This window comes from Henningerozyma blattae, chromosome 2 (assembly GCF_000315915.1).
Source record: "Henningerozyma blattae CBS 6284 chromosome 2, complete genome".
In the NCBI taxonomy this organism is placed as follows: Eukaryota; Fungi; Ascomycota; class Saccharomycetes; order Saccharomycetales; family Saccharomycetaceae; genus Henningerozyma; species Henningerozyma blattae.
In genome coordinates this window covers 24,185-41,619 of record NC_020186.1, presented here as the reverse complement: position 1 = coordinate 41,619, position 17,435 = coordinate 24,185, and the positions used below count along the sequence as shown (strand labels likewise).

Genomic DNA, 17,435 nt, shown 5'->3' with positions numbered 1-17,435 from the left:
AAAGTTGAGCTTAGGGTATGACAAGCTAAAAAAATTCGATGACCTTGTATGCATTAATAATATATATATATATAACTAATATTAATATCACGTAAATATAGACAAAATATATTAAATTATATTGAAGGAAAAAAGCAAAAACACTTTCACAGAACAATTTACAATATGGCAAAAAGACATAAGCATTTCGATAAAAGAAATACAAAACCCAAAACAAAAGGAAAGAATAAAAACAAAGGAAAAAGCCAAGGTAAAAATAAATCTAATAAGCCCATACCTTTTAACCCAGATTTATTGCAATCTTTAGATGGTACAGATGACATTTATTTACCATCTAAAGAAGAAATTCAACTTGATTCTTTTAGATATGCTGAATCCTATGAACAATTTTATTTTAATAAAAAGAAATCAAATATGCAAAGAGCAGGTTTGAAATACTTCAATGACAATTTAGATAACAATACTAGAGCATTTAGAAAAAGACCTGTAGAATTTATCAAAGCTAAGAATGATTATAATCCTTCAAAAGAACTATTTATTAAATTAGGAATATTAAAAGAGGAGGAAAAAAATGATAGACATAACTTAGAAGATGAGCTAAAGGGTGAGCTAGAGAGTAAATCAGAGGCTGGAGTAGGTGCTGCCTTTGATATTGAGCAAGAACTGGATCTAGAAGATGGTAACGACCTTAACAATCTGGATGAAGATATTGAAGTTATAAATAATAGTGACGCTGATTCGTTAAGTAGGAATACTTTAATAGAAGATACCCCCAATCATGAGTTGTTCTTCATCGATGAGGGTGCTGTTAATACTTCTACCAAAAAATGTTTTAAAAGTGATAGATCCATTAATAAATCAAAAGACATATATTCTAATATAAACAGTTCTGAATGCAGTACTAATTCATCACAAGCAAAAATCTCAAAAGATATTCCAAATTTAGAATTCAATCCAATACTTACTATTGGTAAAACTGAATTACAACTTGAAAATAAAGACAATCAAATATCAGTAACATCTTCATACTCTAACTATATTTCAAATGTTATGAATAATGTTATTAACAATTCAGAAAGTGATATAGATAATGAACTTGAACTATTAGAAGAGTCTAAAATTGAACCAAGCAATGAAGAGTTTGCTGAAAGGGAAAAAGAATACGATGAAAGAGAAATAACGAAGATAAGACAACCTAATAGCACATATGAATTTGATTCACATTTATCCGTTCAAGACGATCTAAATGAATTACATATAGAAGATCAAGATACCAAAAATGACGAGCCTGAAATTCCTGAATTTGGTATGTTAGATGAAGATTATGTTGTTAATTTTGAAGAACTACAGATAACTAATATTCGATTTAGTGTAGATTCGAATTCTTATTATTTAAAATGTTTTGGCTTATTAGGAAATTATAATTTTCAATGGATTGACGAATTGACTTTACAAGATTATTTAATAGATGATTTAAGCTTACCTGAATATAGATTTAAGCCATTCCTAAATTATATCGAAAACTTAATTATACCGAAGGAAGAATCAATTACTCCAAATTACTCTGATATTCCATTTTCTAGCTCTTCTGAAGAGGAAGATGAAGTTACAGATACTTTTACTGAAGATATGAACGAAGGACTGGAAGATTTGATTCTATCTATGACTAAAAATGAAAAACAAAGAATGAACATTGAATATAATCCATTAGATTTTGATATTAAGACTTTAAAAACAAAAGGAAGAGGGAAAAAAAGGAAACTATTAGTAGATGACGATTTAGATCCATCTATTAAAAATTTATTAATTTCAAAATTTGATTCACGTAATAAGAACAAGGTAAAGAAACGAAAAGATAAATTATATTTTATTGATTTAGAAAATCAAAATTCAAATGATCTATTCAAAAAATATCCAAGAGGTTTACATATCTTGAATATTTATGATGAATTTGAAATATTCTTAAAGAGCCATAAAAAGAAATTTTCAGAAAAGACGGATTCAACACTAAAAGACTCTCTTTTATTCCCACCTTTAGATCCACATGGTAATAAAATATTAAAGAAATTTGCAACTTTATATAATATGAATTCTAAAAAGATGGGTAAAGGAAATAAAACCCACATGCTAATCCAGCTAAATAAAAATACTATACGAAAATCAAACTCTATTAATTATAATATGATTACTAATCTAACAAAACAAAGACCAATATTTATGAGAATCGATACTCATTCAATAATTGAAAAATCTGATATTCATTATAGTGATGACACTTCTAGAAGAAATACAAAAACAACCACAACTAGATTATCTTCATTTAGAAAAGGAAAATTTAATTTAACAGAAGGTGAAATAGTTGGTCATAATGCTCCAGAAATTGGTAAGGAAAATATTGGTAGACGATTGTTAGAAAAATTAGGTTGGAAGAATGGTGAGGGATTAGGTGTAGATGGGAATATGGGTATTAATTTGCCAATTACTGCAAAAGTTAAAAAAACAAAAGCTGGTTTAAAATAGAATTTCTTTCGAAATATATAATCTTATAGACTTTTAATTAATTTTTCAATACTACGCTCACACTAAAATATTTCATGATGAGTTTTAGTTTATATTTTTTGTAAATTAAAAACGCGAAAATTTAAAGTTTGTGTATTATTTACGAACGTGAATCCACGAAAAAAAAATAAACATCATGGGCAAAGAAAGGTATTAATATTAGAAAGACATAACTTATTAGACCAGATCAATATTTTTAACTAACTAGGATATTTACACGAATAAAATATCGTTTCTGCTTAAAATTTTAAAAGTTCAAAAAGACAAAATGTCAGTAGCTAAACCAAAGCTAGATCCACTTCGTTCAAGACTTATCAAATACGTGAATGATTTAGAAAGTGGTGAGTCTCGAAGAGAGCAATCTTCTAACAGGATTAAATCTGATGGTAGTGCAAAGCGTAACCTATTATATTCTGATAATTACTCTCCTAATATGAATAATTATAATGGAAATCGATTAACACTTCCACCTCATAATAGACATGGTGTAAAAAATAATGATCTGGCAAAGAATACCGATGACCAAGATTCAGTAATCAGCCAATCAACTCCTGTAAAAGATTCCGATCCTATTTCAAAATCCAGCACAGATACTGAAAATAGAGAATTCAGTTTGTTATATTTTAATTCGAATGATAATATTCTAAAGAAATATCTAAATAATCAGCGACAACAATTGCTTGAAACTAATGATTCATCTAAAACTAGAGAGGAACTATCTAACAAAAGTAAAACTAAAACAATTGAAACTAATTTGAAATCTTCTCAAGATATTAATTTTGAAAATGAAATATTTGATTTCATTATTCAAATCCAAAAAGATAATAGTAAATATTCCACTATTATTAAAGAAATGCAAAAAGAATTGGACAAAAGTGTAAACATTATTCAACGATTAGAAAATATTATTAATAAGTCTAACAATACTGATATAAAGGAAAATATTGATTCCGAGACTTCTTTAAAATCCATACAAAATGAAAGCTCTACTTTAAATGAAAATACTTTGAATTCTGAGATTCAGCTACAAGGTTCAAAAACCAAACCTGGTCATGAAGAAAATGCACTTAAAAATGACTCTCAAACGGACAAAGAAGAAAAATGTGAGATTAGAGCTGATTTGTCAAAATTACAAAAGGAAATTTCTGACTTACAAGAAGAAATATTACAACTGAAAACACAATCTAAGAAGTCAGAAGAAAAATATATTGATTTACAGAAGCAGAAGGAAAATTTGTCAAAAGATAAAACTGAATTAAAAAATAAATTAATTGAAACCGAATCAGAACTACGCTCTGAGTTACAAAAATCTGAAAAGAAGGTTGAGAATATGAATAAATTAAAAAATGAATCTGATCATAAACTAATTGAAAGTGTAACTACATTGAACAAGCAAATAAATACTTTAAATGAAAGTATCACAGATTTAAATAATGAGAAGAATTTATTAATAGGTGATAAAAGTAAGAAGATTACCTATGAAAATATAAAATCAAGTTATCCAGATGTAACGATATCTGACTATGAAGAGACTCTAAATATTAATCACATCGAAACATTGAGTTTGGTTGAATTACAAAACATCGTTAAACATCTACAATTGACATTACAAGTCCCACTTTCAAAGTTACAAATGGCTACTGATATGGCATTAATTACATACAAACTAGAGCAGCCGATTTTCGTAGGCTTAATTAATAATCTTCTCTTACAGGCTCAACTAAAACAAATATCATATAAGGAGCTAAGCGATAAAGCATATTTCAATTATCAGAAAGTACGAAGCCTTAAAAAAGTAAACCATCCGCTCCAAGATTTCTTAAAAGACAGTTACTATCACCTGTTGCCAGTCATAACCAACAAATTATAATTAATTTAGTAAATCACTTGCCTTATCTATAGGAAGGGCATTCATTCCATTTCATTAAACTCCGAAGACTATTCTTTATTTTGAACTTTATCGCATTTTATTCACGACCTTTTATATCTCTTTCTCCTAATTTCATGACCATTTTGTTTAAATTTATTTTATATATACAATCAAAAGCATCTATATAATAACTCTACAATAGTTAATTAAGATAATATTTTCTTTGTTAGATTTATATTCATAACATATTATTTATTGTACGAGAGAGAACTCGGAAATGCCACAAATCGAATTCCATTACCCCAGCTTTTTGTGACGCAGTCCGCGTGACTTTCGGATATTCAATTTCGCTTTCATTTTTTTTTTGAATTTTGCTTTTTCCAACTCGTAAGCAAAAACGATGACAAGATTGATAAAGAAAAGCTGACGTGATCTGATAAATACCAAGTTAGATAAAAAGTTGGAGTTGAATTTTCACGAAGTCTAGTTTACAAAAGAATATCTTAAATACAACTTCAGCTACTTACTTTAACTGCTATTTTAAAACGCGTTAAACGCTTTCCAATTGACGAAGTTTCCATCTTTTAACTGTGATACTGTAGAATTGACACTACTTTTCTTTAATTTTAGTTTATATATAAACTTTTTTCAAGGCTAAAATCATTAGACTATTAAACTTACCATTCATTTTGTTGAAATAAACCAAGCTACAATCTGAAAACTTCTTATGACTTCTGATATGAACGGCTCAGGGAATAGTAATGGATCAGGAAATGGAAATAGCAATGGGAACCCAAATATTTCTCAATTATCAAATGCTTTACATCACATCAATATTAGAAGTAATGATATAAATAATAATGATATCCAGAATCCGAATCAAAATCGAAATATAAATAATTTGAATGAACAAAACTCCGAATATGCATTAAACTCCATCAATAGTAATAATATTATGAGCAATAACACAAATAACAAATCTAACGACACAGGGTATATAAATACAGATGGGTCCTCTAATGGGGCCCCTCAATCAATAATTTACAATTACAACAGCAATATTTCTAATTCGAATTCAAATAATGATTCTAATAACCCTACTAATACTACTCATAGCTCAAATAACAATCTTAATCTTAATTCCAATAATAATATTTCTGATAACATGACCCAACCTAATGACAATTCTAATTCAAACATACATATAGCTAACAATACGAATAATAACAATAATTTAAATCAAACTTCTCAAATGAGAAATAACAATACTAATCGTCAATTTTTATCTGGGTTGAGTCCAATTGATAATACAAGAATTTCTTCATTTTTCCAAGATCAACCAATGGAAGGATACACACTTTTTTCTCATAGATCGGCACCAAATGCCTTCAAAGTAGCTATTGTATTAAGTGAACTAGGTTTACAGTATAACACTATTTTTTTAGACTTTAATAAGGGAGAACACAGAGCTCCTGAATTTGTTGGTGTAAATCCAAACGCAAGGGTACCAGCCTTAATAGATCATAATTTGGATAATTTGGGGATTTGGGAATCTGGTGCTATTTTATTACATCTTGTAAACAAGTACTTTAAGGAAACTGGCGATCCATTGTTATGGGCTGATAACTTGGCAGATCAATCACAAATCAATTCTTGGTTATTTTTCCAAACTTCTGGCCATGCACCAATGATTGGTCAAGCTTTACACTTTGAATATTTCCATTCTCAAAAGATACCAAGTGCTGTAGAGAGATATACAGATGAAGTTAGAAGAGTTTATGGTGTAGTAGAGATGGCACTTTCAGAAAGAAGAGAAGCCTTAGTAATGGATTTGGATACTGAAAATGCAGCTGCATATTCTTCAGGAACCACTCCGATGTCTCAAAGCAGATTTTTCGATTATCCAGTTTGGTTAGTTGGTGATAGGATCTCTATCGCTGATTTAGCATTTGTTCCTTGGAATAATGTAGTTGATAGGATTGGTATAAATATTAAAGCAGAATTCCCAGAAGTATATAAATGGACAAAGCATATGATGAGAAGGCCAGCAGTAATAAAAGCTTTACGGGGCGAGTAAAAAGCAGTCTATTCGCCTCATATTATATGTCCTTCTCCACTTCCTACCACTAAACTCATTGTATTGTATATTCTATTCATTTAATTCAAACTGTATTGTATTGTATCGTGCCATAAATTCTTTTATTTAACTAGTGAAATTAAATTGATAAAACGTATCTCACTCAAAAAATTATAAAAAGAATACATTCACTCAAAAGTTGAAACTTATTGTAGTAATTTAGCTACTCTGATATTTCTTCCCGCTTTGGAATATATTTCTTATTGAGTTTATATATTGATATATACCTTATATTATTTTACATATATTGGAGTATTTCGTATAAATAGTCATATTATTCTTCCTCATATTTAATTGTTATGAATTAATAAAGGGCATAAGCATTCATAGATTAGTTTCTTTTATACACATATATTAGGTATAACATGTTGAAATAAACGAAGCGATAATGAACGTTCTTTTATTTGTGTAGTTGCAATATTTTCCATCCGGGATTATTTCCAAATTATCTTGTAAGCCAATTTCGCTTTTTTTGTCTACAATGCTTTAAAAAACTATGTATTAACTGAATGTATAAATAATAACAAAAAATCTAGTATGCAATACAGTCATCATCATTTGAAGTACCCTAATGGTTTACTGGTGAGTGATATTGTTTTTGTTGAGGTATCTGTAGAATAAAATTTTCAGAGGTACTTCGTTAATACATTTTAAACAAAATTTATTAGATTGATCTACAAAAAGTTTCAAAAGAAGAAAAGAATAAAAAGTATAGACTACCCCTAAAAAAATGAAATCATTACGAGAGTATTGTGAAATAGCAATTATGAGAAATCATAAACATATCACGAATTTTGGGTCAATGCCTTTTTATCTACTTGAAAATGTTCTAAGATTATTTAAACCCGAACAATTGACCTCTGTGGAAGATAAATCACCGTTATTGATACTCGACGATGATCATCTATGGTATAATTTTTTAAAAACACAATACCCCACAACAGTTCATGATTTATATACATCAAAGAGAGAAATAGTAGTAAATTACTATAAGAATTTCATTAAGTCAAACATTTCAGATTATCATAATTTTGGATTTATAAGTTTAGATGAGTTAATTGACTTAAAGATTAGACATCTCATCCATAAAGAAAATGGCCAATGCAGATATAGAATTCCTTACAGGAAATTATTCTTCAAATATAGAGCTGAAGAGATTAGGAAGCAAGAGATGTCCGCAGAAAAATTACGATCACAAATGCAGCAGATTAAATTAGAGAGAGAAAAGAAACAAACTGTTAAGGTTGATTCAAGCTTTTTTGAAAGAAATTATAAAAGAAATACTAAAGGGTTAGGTGCTGTTGGTAGTATATATGGTTCTAACCACTCTAAATTATTTATCCAATCGATAAAAGCTCATGACTCAAGATCAAAAATTTTTAAAGGCCCAAGGCATGATTTCACCCCAATAGCATCACGAAAAAAACATTCCCCCACATCTCCTTATCTACAAAACTCTTCCTCAGATACAGCTACATCTGCATCTGATAGCGATATCAAAATTTCATCAGGATCGCCTCCTAAATTAATGGGATTTCGTTCTTACAATTCAACTACACTGCCACCTAATAAAGATACTATTATTATAACAGATGCTATAAAACCAAATACTTCATCGCAAAATAATAAGTCTGCTAATAAGTTGCCTTCCACATTAGAATCCAAAGATGCAGGAAAACAACCTTCTAAACGGATACCCATTAAACGGCCAAATAATGATTCTCCTAGCATATTTTTGAAGAAAAAGAAACCTGATCTGTTAAAGCGATGTCGACCAACTCCTCCCCATAATCATTCTTCCTTATTATCTCATACCAACAAAAAAATTATCACACAAGAGAAAAATTCTGAGCCAAATATAATTGATACAAATATATCCTCAGAACCAATGTTCCCAAATAAGACAACAAAGCAATCCGACGTAGTTCAAGAAATATATGGTACACAAGATCCAAAGAAGAAAAGAATAGATATAATGCAATATAAGAAAAAAAACAGGATCTTTTACCTATTAATTCGTCATCAACTTCTGGCCGCCCATCATTAAGCTATTCTGGGAATCAAGTATCTATAAATATACCAAAGGTAAATACCATCAGCATAAATTCGACTAAGTCTTCTTCTTCTACACTTGGTTCAAGAAAAGGTCACAAGAAGAAATCTACTATTTTTAAACGTTAATTATGTAAGCACAATGATGACATTCAATAATGGATACATTTGTAGAAACATTTTAAATACCATATCTTCCACAAGATCCGATGATATGTTTCCTAAAAAGATTAAGTATATATTTATCACGTGAATGATACTATTGTCCGGAATTTTCTGTGCGGTGTGACTGGATCGGAAACTAAATAATGGAACTGGAAATAAAGGTCGCAATGAAAAAGTGTCATTCATGCTTGGCCTAATAAAACTAATATAACTGAAAATGGTGTTTTGTTGAGTTAGGAAACAGAATCCATTGTCGCTGTTCTTGAAACCAGTATTTCAAGTTCAATATACATCGTGCTTAAATCATTATAGAATAGAACTAGGAAATATAACTATCATGTTTAGGAAATTAGTAGGTGGTGGTAAAAAAGAGGAAAAGATTGACTCAAGCAAACTTATAAAAATTGAGATTCCTCTTAATGATCCTCCAAAGGACTTTAAAATTCCTCCAGAGAAGGAATTGACAGATGACCAGAAACAAATGTATGAGAATGTCCTAGCACATTTTAGCACTCCTGATTTAGAGATTCCTACTGAAGAAAAGAAACATGCTGAAAATGGGAAATCATCTCCTTTAACAGTCTATGAAAAAGCTTGGCTTTCCAGGGAATGTATCTTGCGTTATCTGAGAGCTACAAAATGGAAAGAAAATGACTGTATTGATAGAATTAATTTATCTCTAGGCTGGAGAAGACAATTCGGTATCAGTAACCTAGGTGAAGAAAATGGAGACAAAGTAACGGCTAAGTCAGTAGAGATCGAAAATGAAACTGGTAAACAGGTAGTACTTGGTTATGAAAATGATGCAAGACCTATTCTTTACTTGAAGCCAGGACGACAAAATACAAAGACGTCACACAGGCAAGTAGAACATTTAGTGTTTATGCTAGAGAGAGTTATTGACTTCATGCCACCAGGACAAGATTCTTTAGCTCTATTGATTGACTTTAAAGATTATCCAGATGTACCTAAAGTTCAAGGTAACAGCGCCATTCCTCCATTAGGGGTGGGTAAGGAAGTTTTGAATATTTTACAAAATCATTACCCTGAGAGATTGGGCAAAGGTTTAGTGACAAATATTCCATGGCTAGCATGGACATTTTTAAAATTAATTTACCCTTTTATTGACTCAATGACTCGTGAAAAATTGGGGTTTGATGAACCATTAGTGAACTTTGTACCAAAAGAACAATTAGATAAACTTTATGGTGGATACTTAGATTTTACTTATAAACACGAAACATACTGGCCAACTATGCTAAAAATGGCAAAAGTTAAAAGAGAGCACTATTTTGCCAGATTTGAAAAATTTGGTGGTACTATTGGTTTAAGTGAATATGATTTAAGAGGTACATCTGATAAACAGAAGTATCCACTAAAAAAGGCATCTACTAAGGAAAAAGCTAAAGAAAAGAATAAAGACAAAGTTAAATCTGTAGAAGCATCTATTGAAGAAACAAAAAGTCAATTGGCCTCTGAAGCCAGACCTGAACTGAATGGTACGTCAAAAGAGCTAAAAGAATCGAATTCTATTATAAAATCTGAAAACATAGCCAAAAAATCCTCTAATGACAGTTCAAAAAGCAAGACAATAAAATCTAAAAATGGATTTGAAGAGGAAAATGAACAACAATCAGAAGAAACGTCCAAATTTAAGTTAAAATCTGGAACCGAGGAGACTAAAGTAACAACTAAAGAAGACACTAAAATTATTGATAAAAAGGTGGTAAAGACAAGTATAAAGGGGGAATCCAAAGATGATTCTAAGCATAAATCTAAACGTGAATCAAAACTTGAATCAAAAAATGTATCGAAACCCGAGCCAAAGCATGAATCAAAACATGATTTAAAGCATGATTTAAAACACAAAATTGTTAAAGAATCAAAAAACGGATCGAAGCATGATTCAAGGCATTCTTCGAAACAAAAATCATCAAATGATTCTAAAGATGAAATAAAGAAAAAACAAAAGGATGATAAGCATAAAGATAATTTAAAAGAAAAGTCCAAAGAAAAACCTAAGAATATGATATCAAAAGATTCTAAAGCAGAATCTAAAAAAAAGTAGCAGCAATTTTACCTGTAAAATAACAAGATTGTTACTTACTTTCTGTATTTTATTTTTATCCATCTTGTTATTTCAATCTGGAATTTGTGTCTATCCCCTCAATCAAGATCCCACCGCAAATACATTCAAAACATTATACTATAGTTTAATATATATAAAATGAACTCTTATATAAATTCGCATTATACATATTATATTTTAAAAGAGCTTTCGATGAAAGACAAAGACTCTCCTAAATTGAATTATTTTGCTTTACCAGGATATCAGATATTGTTATTACTTATACAATTAAACCCTACTATTATACATATATTATCGAAAATTCTAAAAGCCTTTATGCAAATACGTTACTTACTTGATATTGTACTAAAATGGTTTAGCACATTTCCTTTTTTCTATATTTCCTGTGCTTAGAGATACCATATGTTGCCAATCAATAGCATACATTAAACCACCAGCACCATTGGCAGCTTTAGCAAATACAACACCTAAATCATTTCTGGCAGTAGTTACGTAATAGTTAGTACCATCACCCAAAGAAAGAACTTGGGCTCTTACAATATCACCAGGTTTGTAACAGTCAACCATTTTAACACTATCTCTTTCGGTAGCTCTAACATCTTGAGACCTTAATATGCCTCTGAAAGGCTCACTATAGTCGGAGGATATTTGAGCTACAGAATACATAGCAGACCCGGAACCGCCACCACTAGCGATAACACCAGAACCATTGCTACCTATACCACTATCAATTGGAACTGGATTATTTTCGACTGCTAAAATTTCTAAGTTAGCTCTTTGAAGAGTGATACGAGTAACTTTTCCTAAAACAATGCTTCCTTCTTTAGGCAGATTATTGGTAAAATCATAATCGACATTTTCATTGAAGTCGGCTTTCGAACGTAATTTGTGAAATACAGAGACTCGTATATTTTTTATAATTCTATCATCTGATTCTAATGTTGAAATAGTGGATTGATTTAAAGGAGTTGTAGCTCTACTTGCAGTACTAGAATTGCTAATTTCTTTACCTTCTGAATCTGGTTTGTCTATTGTTACTTCTTCTACTTTAGTATATCCAATAAGAGTTGAAATTAAAGCTGGGACTAAACTACCTTGATAATTGTACTCTAATAATTTTGTGCCCGGACCAGCTACAAAATTATAAATTACTTGATTGTTATTCTCTTCGCGAACATCAAATTGTGGACATATTAACTGTCCTGGGTATGTCAGTTTTGGAATATTGAACTCCTTATCCATAATATCTTTGTCAATTGTAAGAGATATGCTACTTGCTTTAGAATTACTTCCAAGTTACTATTGTGAATTATTTTCTGTGTTATTTAGCTCATCGATTTCACTTTTTTTTTCAACTATTTTTTTTAACTGCAACAAGATATTATTTTCTTGATATTAGGGTAAATAACCTAAGAAAAAAAAATATGAACCCTACAAAGAAGTGTCAATATGAATAGGATTTCTTTCATACAAAATTTCAATAATACGAATTAATTATTATATTTTGATAATGCTAAATTGATACGGTTTATATTTACTTAATACTAATATTATAAGAATGCTGTATAGAATACAAGAAAAAGTGTGAAAAATAGTTAAGTCATGCTGGTATGCTAGTAAAAATGGGTGAAGCATTTAGAATCTTCATGAATTTCCATTTCATTTTTAAATTCATTCAACTCAATTTTTATAAATTGAGCACTTAATGGCGTCAACTCATTGCAAGTTGCTACGTCTGGTGTCCTATCATATTCTGCCAAGCTGTAGGTATCGTGCAGTGTCACCTCAGGAGAAAACCTTACAAATACTTTGCCTTGAGCTGCCCCCGTTTTAGATGTATTTTGGACATTTTTGGATATGCTTCTAATTGATTCTGAATCTGTGTCTACTTGTTTTTCAGAATTTAATAATGATTGATGGTATAAACCTTTAAACGACATTGAAATAGGTCTACCAGAGTCTCTATAATTTGGCAAGTATGCATTAGGCCTTAATAACAAGTCTGGACTATTTCTCTTCTTTAATTTGGTAATAATTTCTTTTGTTGAATTTTCCTTAGGGGTCAGTAATGCCTTCTCATTTAGTATTGATTGTATATTTTTTGAATAAGGTTTAGGGGATAATGTATCGCTATCATCAATATAATATGAGTTAATGTCACTCTCGTGGTAAGAATTCATTGAAGTATCAACAAATAGCCCTGAAGGTTTGGAAATTTCTTCATCGAAATGAATAGAGCTGGAAAATTCTTCGATTTCATTTATTAATTCATTGTCATCCAAATTATTATGTACTGTATTATGCAATGTAGTATTACTTTCCATTCTAAATTGTTGACTGGAGCTTTCATTACTATCTGATTCAATTATAATTGCATTTAACTTTTCTTCAAATGATCCAAAAGAAGGTATGCTGGTGTTATCTAAATCTAAACCTAAGTCTAATAAGGTCGGAGAGTTGTCAATTTCATTGTTGATAAATGGCTTTAAAATATTATTAGGTGATATTTTTTCAGGTAAAATATATTGTTTTTCTTGATTGTTTTGAAATATAGGTGCAATATGGTCTGCTCTATTTACAGAAGGTGGTAGTGGGGGCAGTTTAGGCGGAAGAATATTATTATTTTTATTTTGACTATTGTTAATTTTAAGAGAAGAACACTTTTTAGAGACATCAGTATGGTTCATATCTTTGGAAGTATCATTGCTGTATTTAACTCTTGAATCTTTAAAATCCACTTTCTCTTGATTCAACATTTGATCATCGTCGATTGAACTATGCCATTGTGTATTCTCAATAGAACTTTTAGAGTTCATCTCTGAATCAGATTGATTAATTGATGACATTATGGAACAATTTTCCAAATTATTGTACGGTCTAGACATCGAAAAAGAAGACTGAAGAACATCAGTTTCAACTAATTTTCTGTAGCCTGTTGGAGTTGAAACCTCAATAGAGGAAGAAATCTCCTCTGTAATGTTTATAAATGGAGAATTTTCTTCAGTCTTATTAACCTTGTTTGTATCTATTTTATTTTCATCAGTAGAATTTTTAGTTAAATCTGTAATTTCCCAGCCACTTGTTTGTTTCTTCTTTTTGGTTTTATACTTTTTAATATTTAAATTTTCATTTTCAATCTCAATCTCAATTTCATCAGCATCACTAAGCATTATTTCATTTATATCGGAAACGCTTTTTGATTTTCTATGAGTTAAAGAAGTTTCACTGTTAATTGGACTAGATGGTATATCTGCGGTGGTATTTTTTCTCTTTGAAGATTTTGATTTAATTGAATGCTGAAGCTTTTTTGTAGATTCGTTCTTATTATTCTTCACATTATTTTGATCAATGTCTTGTATATTGTCGTAAGACCTCGAAAATTTTCCCTTAATATAAGAAAAGAAACTTCTCCTTCTTTTGATATTGATAGCAGATTCTGAATGGGTATTAGAAGTTAAGATGTTACCAGTTGATGATGACCTAGTTCTTGATTTGATTTGAGAGGTTTTTCTTGGCGGGAAGTTGGGTTTTATAGATTCTTCAGGTTGGATGCTTGGGTTTCGGAATGATTCTATCAGTGGCTCTTCTATTTCAAATGATTTGTTTAATTCTTTTTGTGGTGATTTTTCTGTAATAGATTTTGATAAATTCTCATCTGAAAGTTGATTCTTTGAGTCAATTGGTGATAGAAATTGATTTTCTGTTGATTGTGTAGTTAAATCTTCATTGTTCAATATCTTAATAGAAGTTTTTTGATCATATTTGGTTTTATCATTCAACATATCAAGCAATTTATTTAGAGATGGAGATGGAGTCATTTCTGATGTTATTGTTTCTTCTATTAGTTTTGATTCAAGCTCAGAGTTCTTGTAATTTTTAATCTCGAACTCATCATCAAATACTATAGAATTTCTAAAGTTAGTCGCATGATGGTGCATTGTTGGATCAGTATCTAAATAGAAATTAGAAGCATCGCCTACATCCTCAAGTTTAGATTCTGAAATATTTATAATTGAAGGCTTTGGGATCATCCAATATTATCTACTAATTTTTTTTTATTTAATTTTTTTTTTTCTAGATTCAAATAATAAATATTCAAATATAAATATTCAAATTATAAATCTTCAAAAAATATTCAAATAATAATGAATTTTGGTATCCTAATGATGTCTTTAAAGACTGAATAAAATTATTTAATAAAACTTTTTGTTTGTTTGTTTTTTAAAAAATGTATATATTTTTAAAAAATAAAAACTTTATTACGTTTCTTTTTGAAATAATCTTTATAATTATTATAGCATTGTAAAAGTTGATATGATCCCAAAATGGTAATTTTGAGTATTTTTTCAATGTTTTTCGTGTTTATAGGGCAAGTTTTCGCGGATTCTCTGGTGTTCGAATCTTGCAAATGTCATTTTGAAAGTAATACACAAAATAAATATATGTAAATTAAATACTAATTTGTTTCATTAAATGATATAAAATCATGCAAGTTTATATTTTAAATAATGTGTAAGGTGCTGATATCTATAATATGAAGTAACAGAGAAATAATAAAATGATTGAATTATGAATTATATGTGGCGAAGTTCGTAAATAAAAAATAAAGTTACACTTGGATTATATATTTTATGAATAATTAATTTAGAATAGTATCAAAGAATGAACTAATATACAGTTTGAATGCATGAAAAGAGGATTAAACAAAGAAATTAAGCGGGGTAGGGTTAGCGTAATAATAATAGTAAAAAATAATCGTAATAATCGTAATCACAATTGGAATAGTAATAGTAATAGCGATCGAAATGGAAAAAAAAAATATTGTGGAAAAAAAAGGAGAGGGGATGTAATTAGGTAATTATGCAACTTGCAGAAGTGGTCTTTGTGTGTAATAATGAAGGTCTTTTCCCAGTTGACTTATCAGGAGTTAATATATTATCAATGGAAGATGGAGCCGTCATTGTACTTGTATATCTTGTCGGTGGATTAGTAACGATTGAATTTGAATATTTTTTCATTGACAGTTGAGAAGTACTTTTATATTTTTTTTTAGATTGCTTGAATCTGAAGAAATGAATTGATTCTTTGTATTATTTAAAGATAAATTTGATATTGAATTTGCCATAGAAGTGGAATTATGTGATGGTTGTTGTAAAAGGAACAATGAATCTGATAAGTGATTTGACATTGTTGGTTGTATGAAAGATAAATCATTATTATTATTTTCAGAATTATCAATAATTGGATCTGCACCCAGTTGTAAGATAGCATTTGCCAAATAAATGTATAAAGAAGACCATAAATTTTCTAATCTTGAATTGAATTTATAAGTTAATCTATCTCTTAAAGTATCTATTAATGCGACACCCATTAATTCGAACATTTCAGTTGATATCCCAAAGATTCTTGAATGTCTTTTACCAATTAAAGTTAAATTATCATCTAATTTAGATAAATCATCCAAATAATTAATAGCCTTATTTATAACAATAGCAAATGCTCTTGCTTGGTGTTTTAAAGTGGGGAACATTACACTGACAGATCTATCCATAGCGACTAAATTATCATAAAATTGTCTACAAAACAATGAACCTGAAATAGAAACGTCTGTTGCACAGTTATCTGCATTTGTAGTTGTAGTTGTATTTTGAACTCTGTTTAATTTGGAATTACCTTGTTGTAAATGATGGATATTATGTGAATAAATCGTAGTATCATCATTAATAATAGAATCCCAAGATTGTTTCAATAATGCTTTATCTTGAATACTTAGCTTCAAACGAACAATATGTTTTGCATTTTTTTTTGTATTTAAATTTACATGGAAAGTATTAGCATTTGTTGTGGTATTAGCAGAAGTAGTATTAGAAATTGAATCATTATCATTAAGGGAAATCGAGTCATTAGCATTTGTAGCAAAACTATTATTAGAATTTGAAGGAGAGATTTCACAATCATCTTGGCTTATGATAGTAGTTGTGGTTGTGTTTATGATTTCCGAATCTAACTTATGAGAATTTTTATTCGGCATGTTTGAATCCAAGTTCTTGGTAATTGCGTTTATATTATCCATATGTTTGTATGTATTTAAAAGAGAAGAATTGTAAGTATAGTTGTCGGTTGAACGACTCAACGAAAATTTCGAAGAATTTATGCTGTTAATACTATTTCTTTTAAAGGAATTGGAAGAACTCATGGTACGTATTTTAGGTTTAACTAATATGTTTGAATTTATTTCATTTTTATTATGATTTGAATTGAATGTATTCCATATTTGGGCCGAATTTAAACTACTCATAGAAGAATCATCATCACTATAAGGAGTGTCTTCATCTTCAGATAAAAACGCCATCTGAGACACTTCTGATGGTTTGAAGTATGTACTCCCGGGAGTTTTCATTATAATACAGGAATATAGAAGTTTTAATATCTCTGGTCTATGTCTTTGTTCTATCTCCTCGAGCTATTGTCGATATTTTCTTTTTTTTGAAAAAATAATATTTTCTTGTTTTATATATATATTAGTAATAGTAAAATAAATACCCATTAAAAATGTCTTGAGT

The 17,435-nt window shown here is 29.4% G+C and overlaps 8 protein-coding genes across 8 annotated transcripts; 5 read left to right on the top strand and 3 right to left on the bottom strand.

The window, feature by feature from the left end:
- Positions 1 to 165: 165 nt before the first annotated feature.
- Positions 166 to 2,520, top strand: SQS1 (Sqs1p; the record flags this gene model as incomplete). The annotated part of the gene is made up of 1 exon (XM_004178339.1): positions 166 to 2,520. The coding sequence occupies one exon, from the start codon at positions 166 to 168 to the stop codon at positions 2,518 to 2,520; it is 2,355 nt and encodes a 784-aa protein (XP_004178387.1).
- Positions 2,521 to 2,827: 307 nt separating this feature from the next.
- On the top strand, positions 2,828 to 4,429 carry TBLA0B00220 (uncharacterized protein; the record flags this gene model as incomplete). The annotated part of the gene is made up of 1 exon (XM_004178338.1): positions 2,828 to 4,429. One exon carries the CDS (start codon positions 2,828 to 2,830, stop codon positions 4,427 to 4,429), a length of 1,602 nt encoding a protein of 533 aa, XP_004178386.1.
- Positions 4,430 to 5,156: 727 nt separating this feature from the next.
- On the top strand, positions 5,157 to 6,506 carry URE2 (glutathione peroxidase; the record flags this gene model as incomplete). The annotated part of the gene is made up of 1 exon (XM_004178337.1): positions 5,157 to 6,506. One exon carries the CDS (start codon positions 5,157 to 5,159, stop codon positions 6,504 to 6,506), a length of 1,350 nt encoding a protein of 449 aa, XP_004178385.1.
- Positions 6,507 to 7,296: 790 nt separating this feature from the next.
- Positions 7,297 to 8,613, top strand: ELA1 (elongin A; the record flags this gene model as incomplete). The annotated part of the gene is made up of 1 exon (XM_004178336.1): positions 7,297 to 8,613. One exon carries the CDS (start codon positions 7,297 to 7,299, stop codon positions 8,611 to 8,613), a length of 1,317 nt encoding a protein of 438 aa, XP_004178384.1.
- Positions 8,614 to 9,120: 507 nt separating this feature from the next.
- On the top strand, positions 9,121 to 10,851 carry PDR16 (phosphatidylinositol transporter; the record flags this gene model as incomplete). The annotated part of the gene is made up of 1 exon (XM_004178335.1): positions 9,121 to 10,851. The coding sequence occupies one exon, from the start codon at positions 9,121 to 9,123 to the stop codon at positions 10,849 to 10,851; it is 1,731 nt and encodes a 576-aa protein (XP_004178383.1).
- A 366-nt stretch (positions 10,852 to 11,217) lies between these two features.
- CSL4 (exosome non-catalytic core subunit CSL4) lies at positions 11,218 to 12,114 on the bottom strand (the record flags this gene model as incomplete). Its single annotated transcript, XM_004178334.1, has 1 exon — positions 11,218 to 12,114. One exon carries the CDS (start codon positions 12,112 to 12,114, stop codon positions 11,218 to 11,220), a length of 897 nt encoding a protein of 298 aa, XP_004178382.1.
- Positions 12,115 to 12,485: 371 nt separating this feature from the next.
- Positions 12,486 to 14,903, bottom strand: TBLA0B00170 (uncharacterized protein; the record flags this gene model as incomplete). The annotated part of the gene is made up of 1 exon (XM_004178333.1): positions 12,486 to 14,903. The coding sequence occupies one exon, from the start codon at positions 14,901 to 14,903 to the stop codon at positions 12,486 to 12,488; it is 2,418 nt and encodes an 805-aa protein (XP_004178381.1).
- Positions 14,904 to 15,886: 983 nt separating this feature from the next.
- TBLA0B00160 (uncharacterized protein) lies at positions 15,887 to 17,272 on the bottom strand (the record flags this gene model as incomplete). Its single annotated transcript, XM_004178332.1, has 1 exon — positions 15,887 to 17,272. One exon carries the CDS (start codon positions 17,270 to 17,272, stop codon positions 15,887 to 15,889), a length of 1,386 nt encoding a protein of 461 aa, XP_004178380.1.
- Between the last annotated feature and the right edge of the window lie 163 nt (positions 17,273 to 17,435).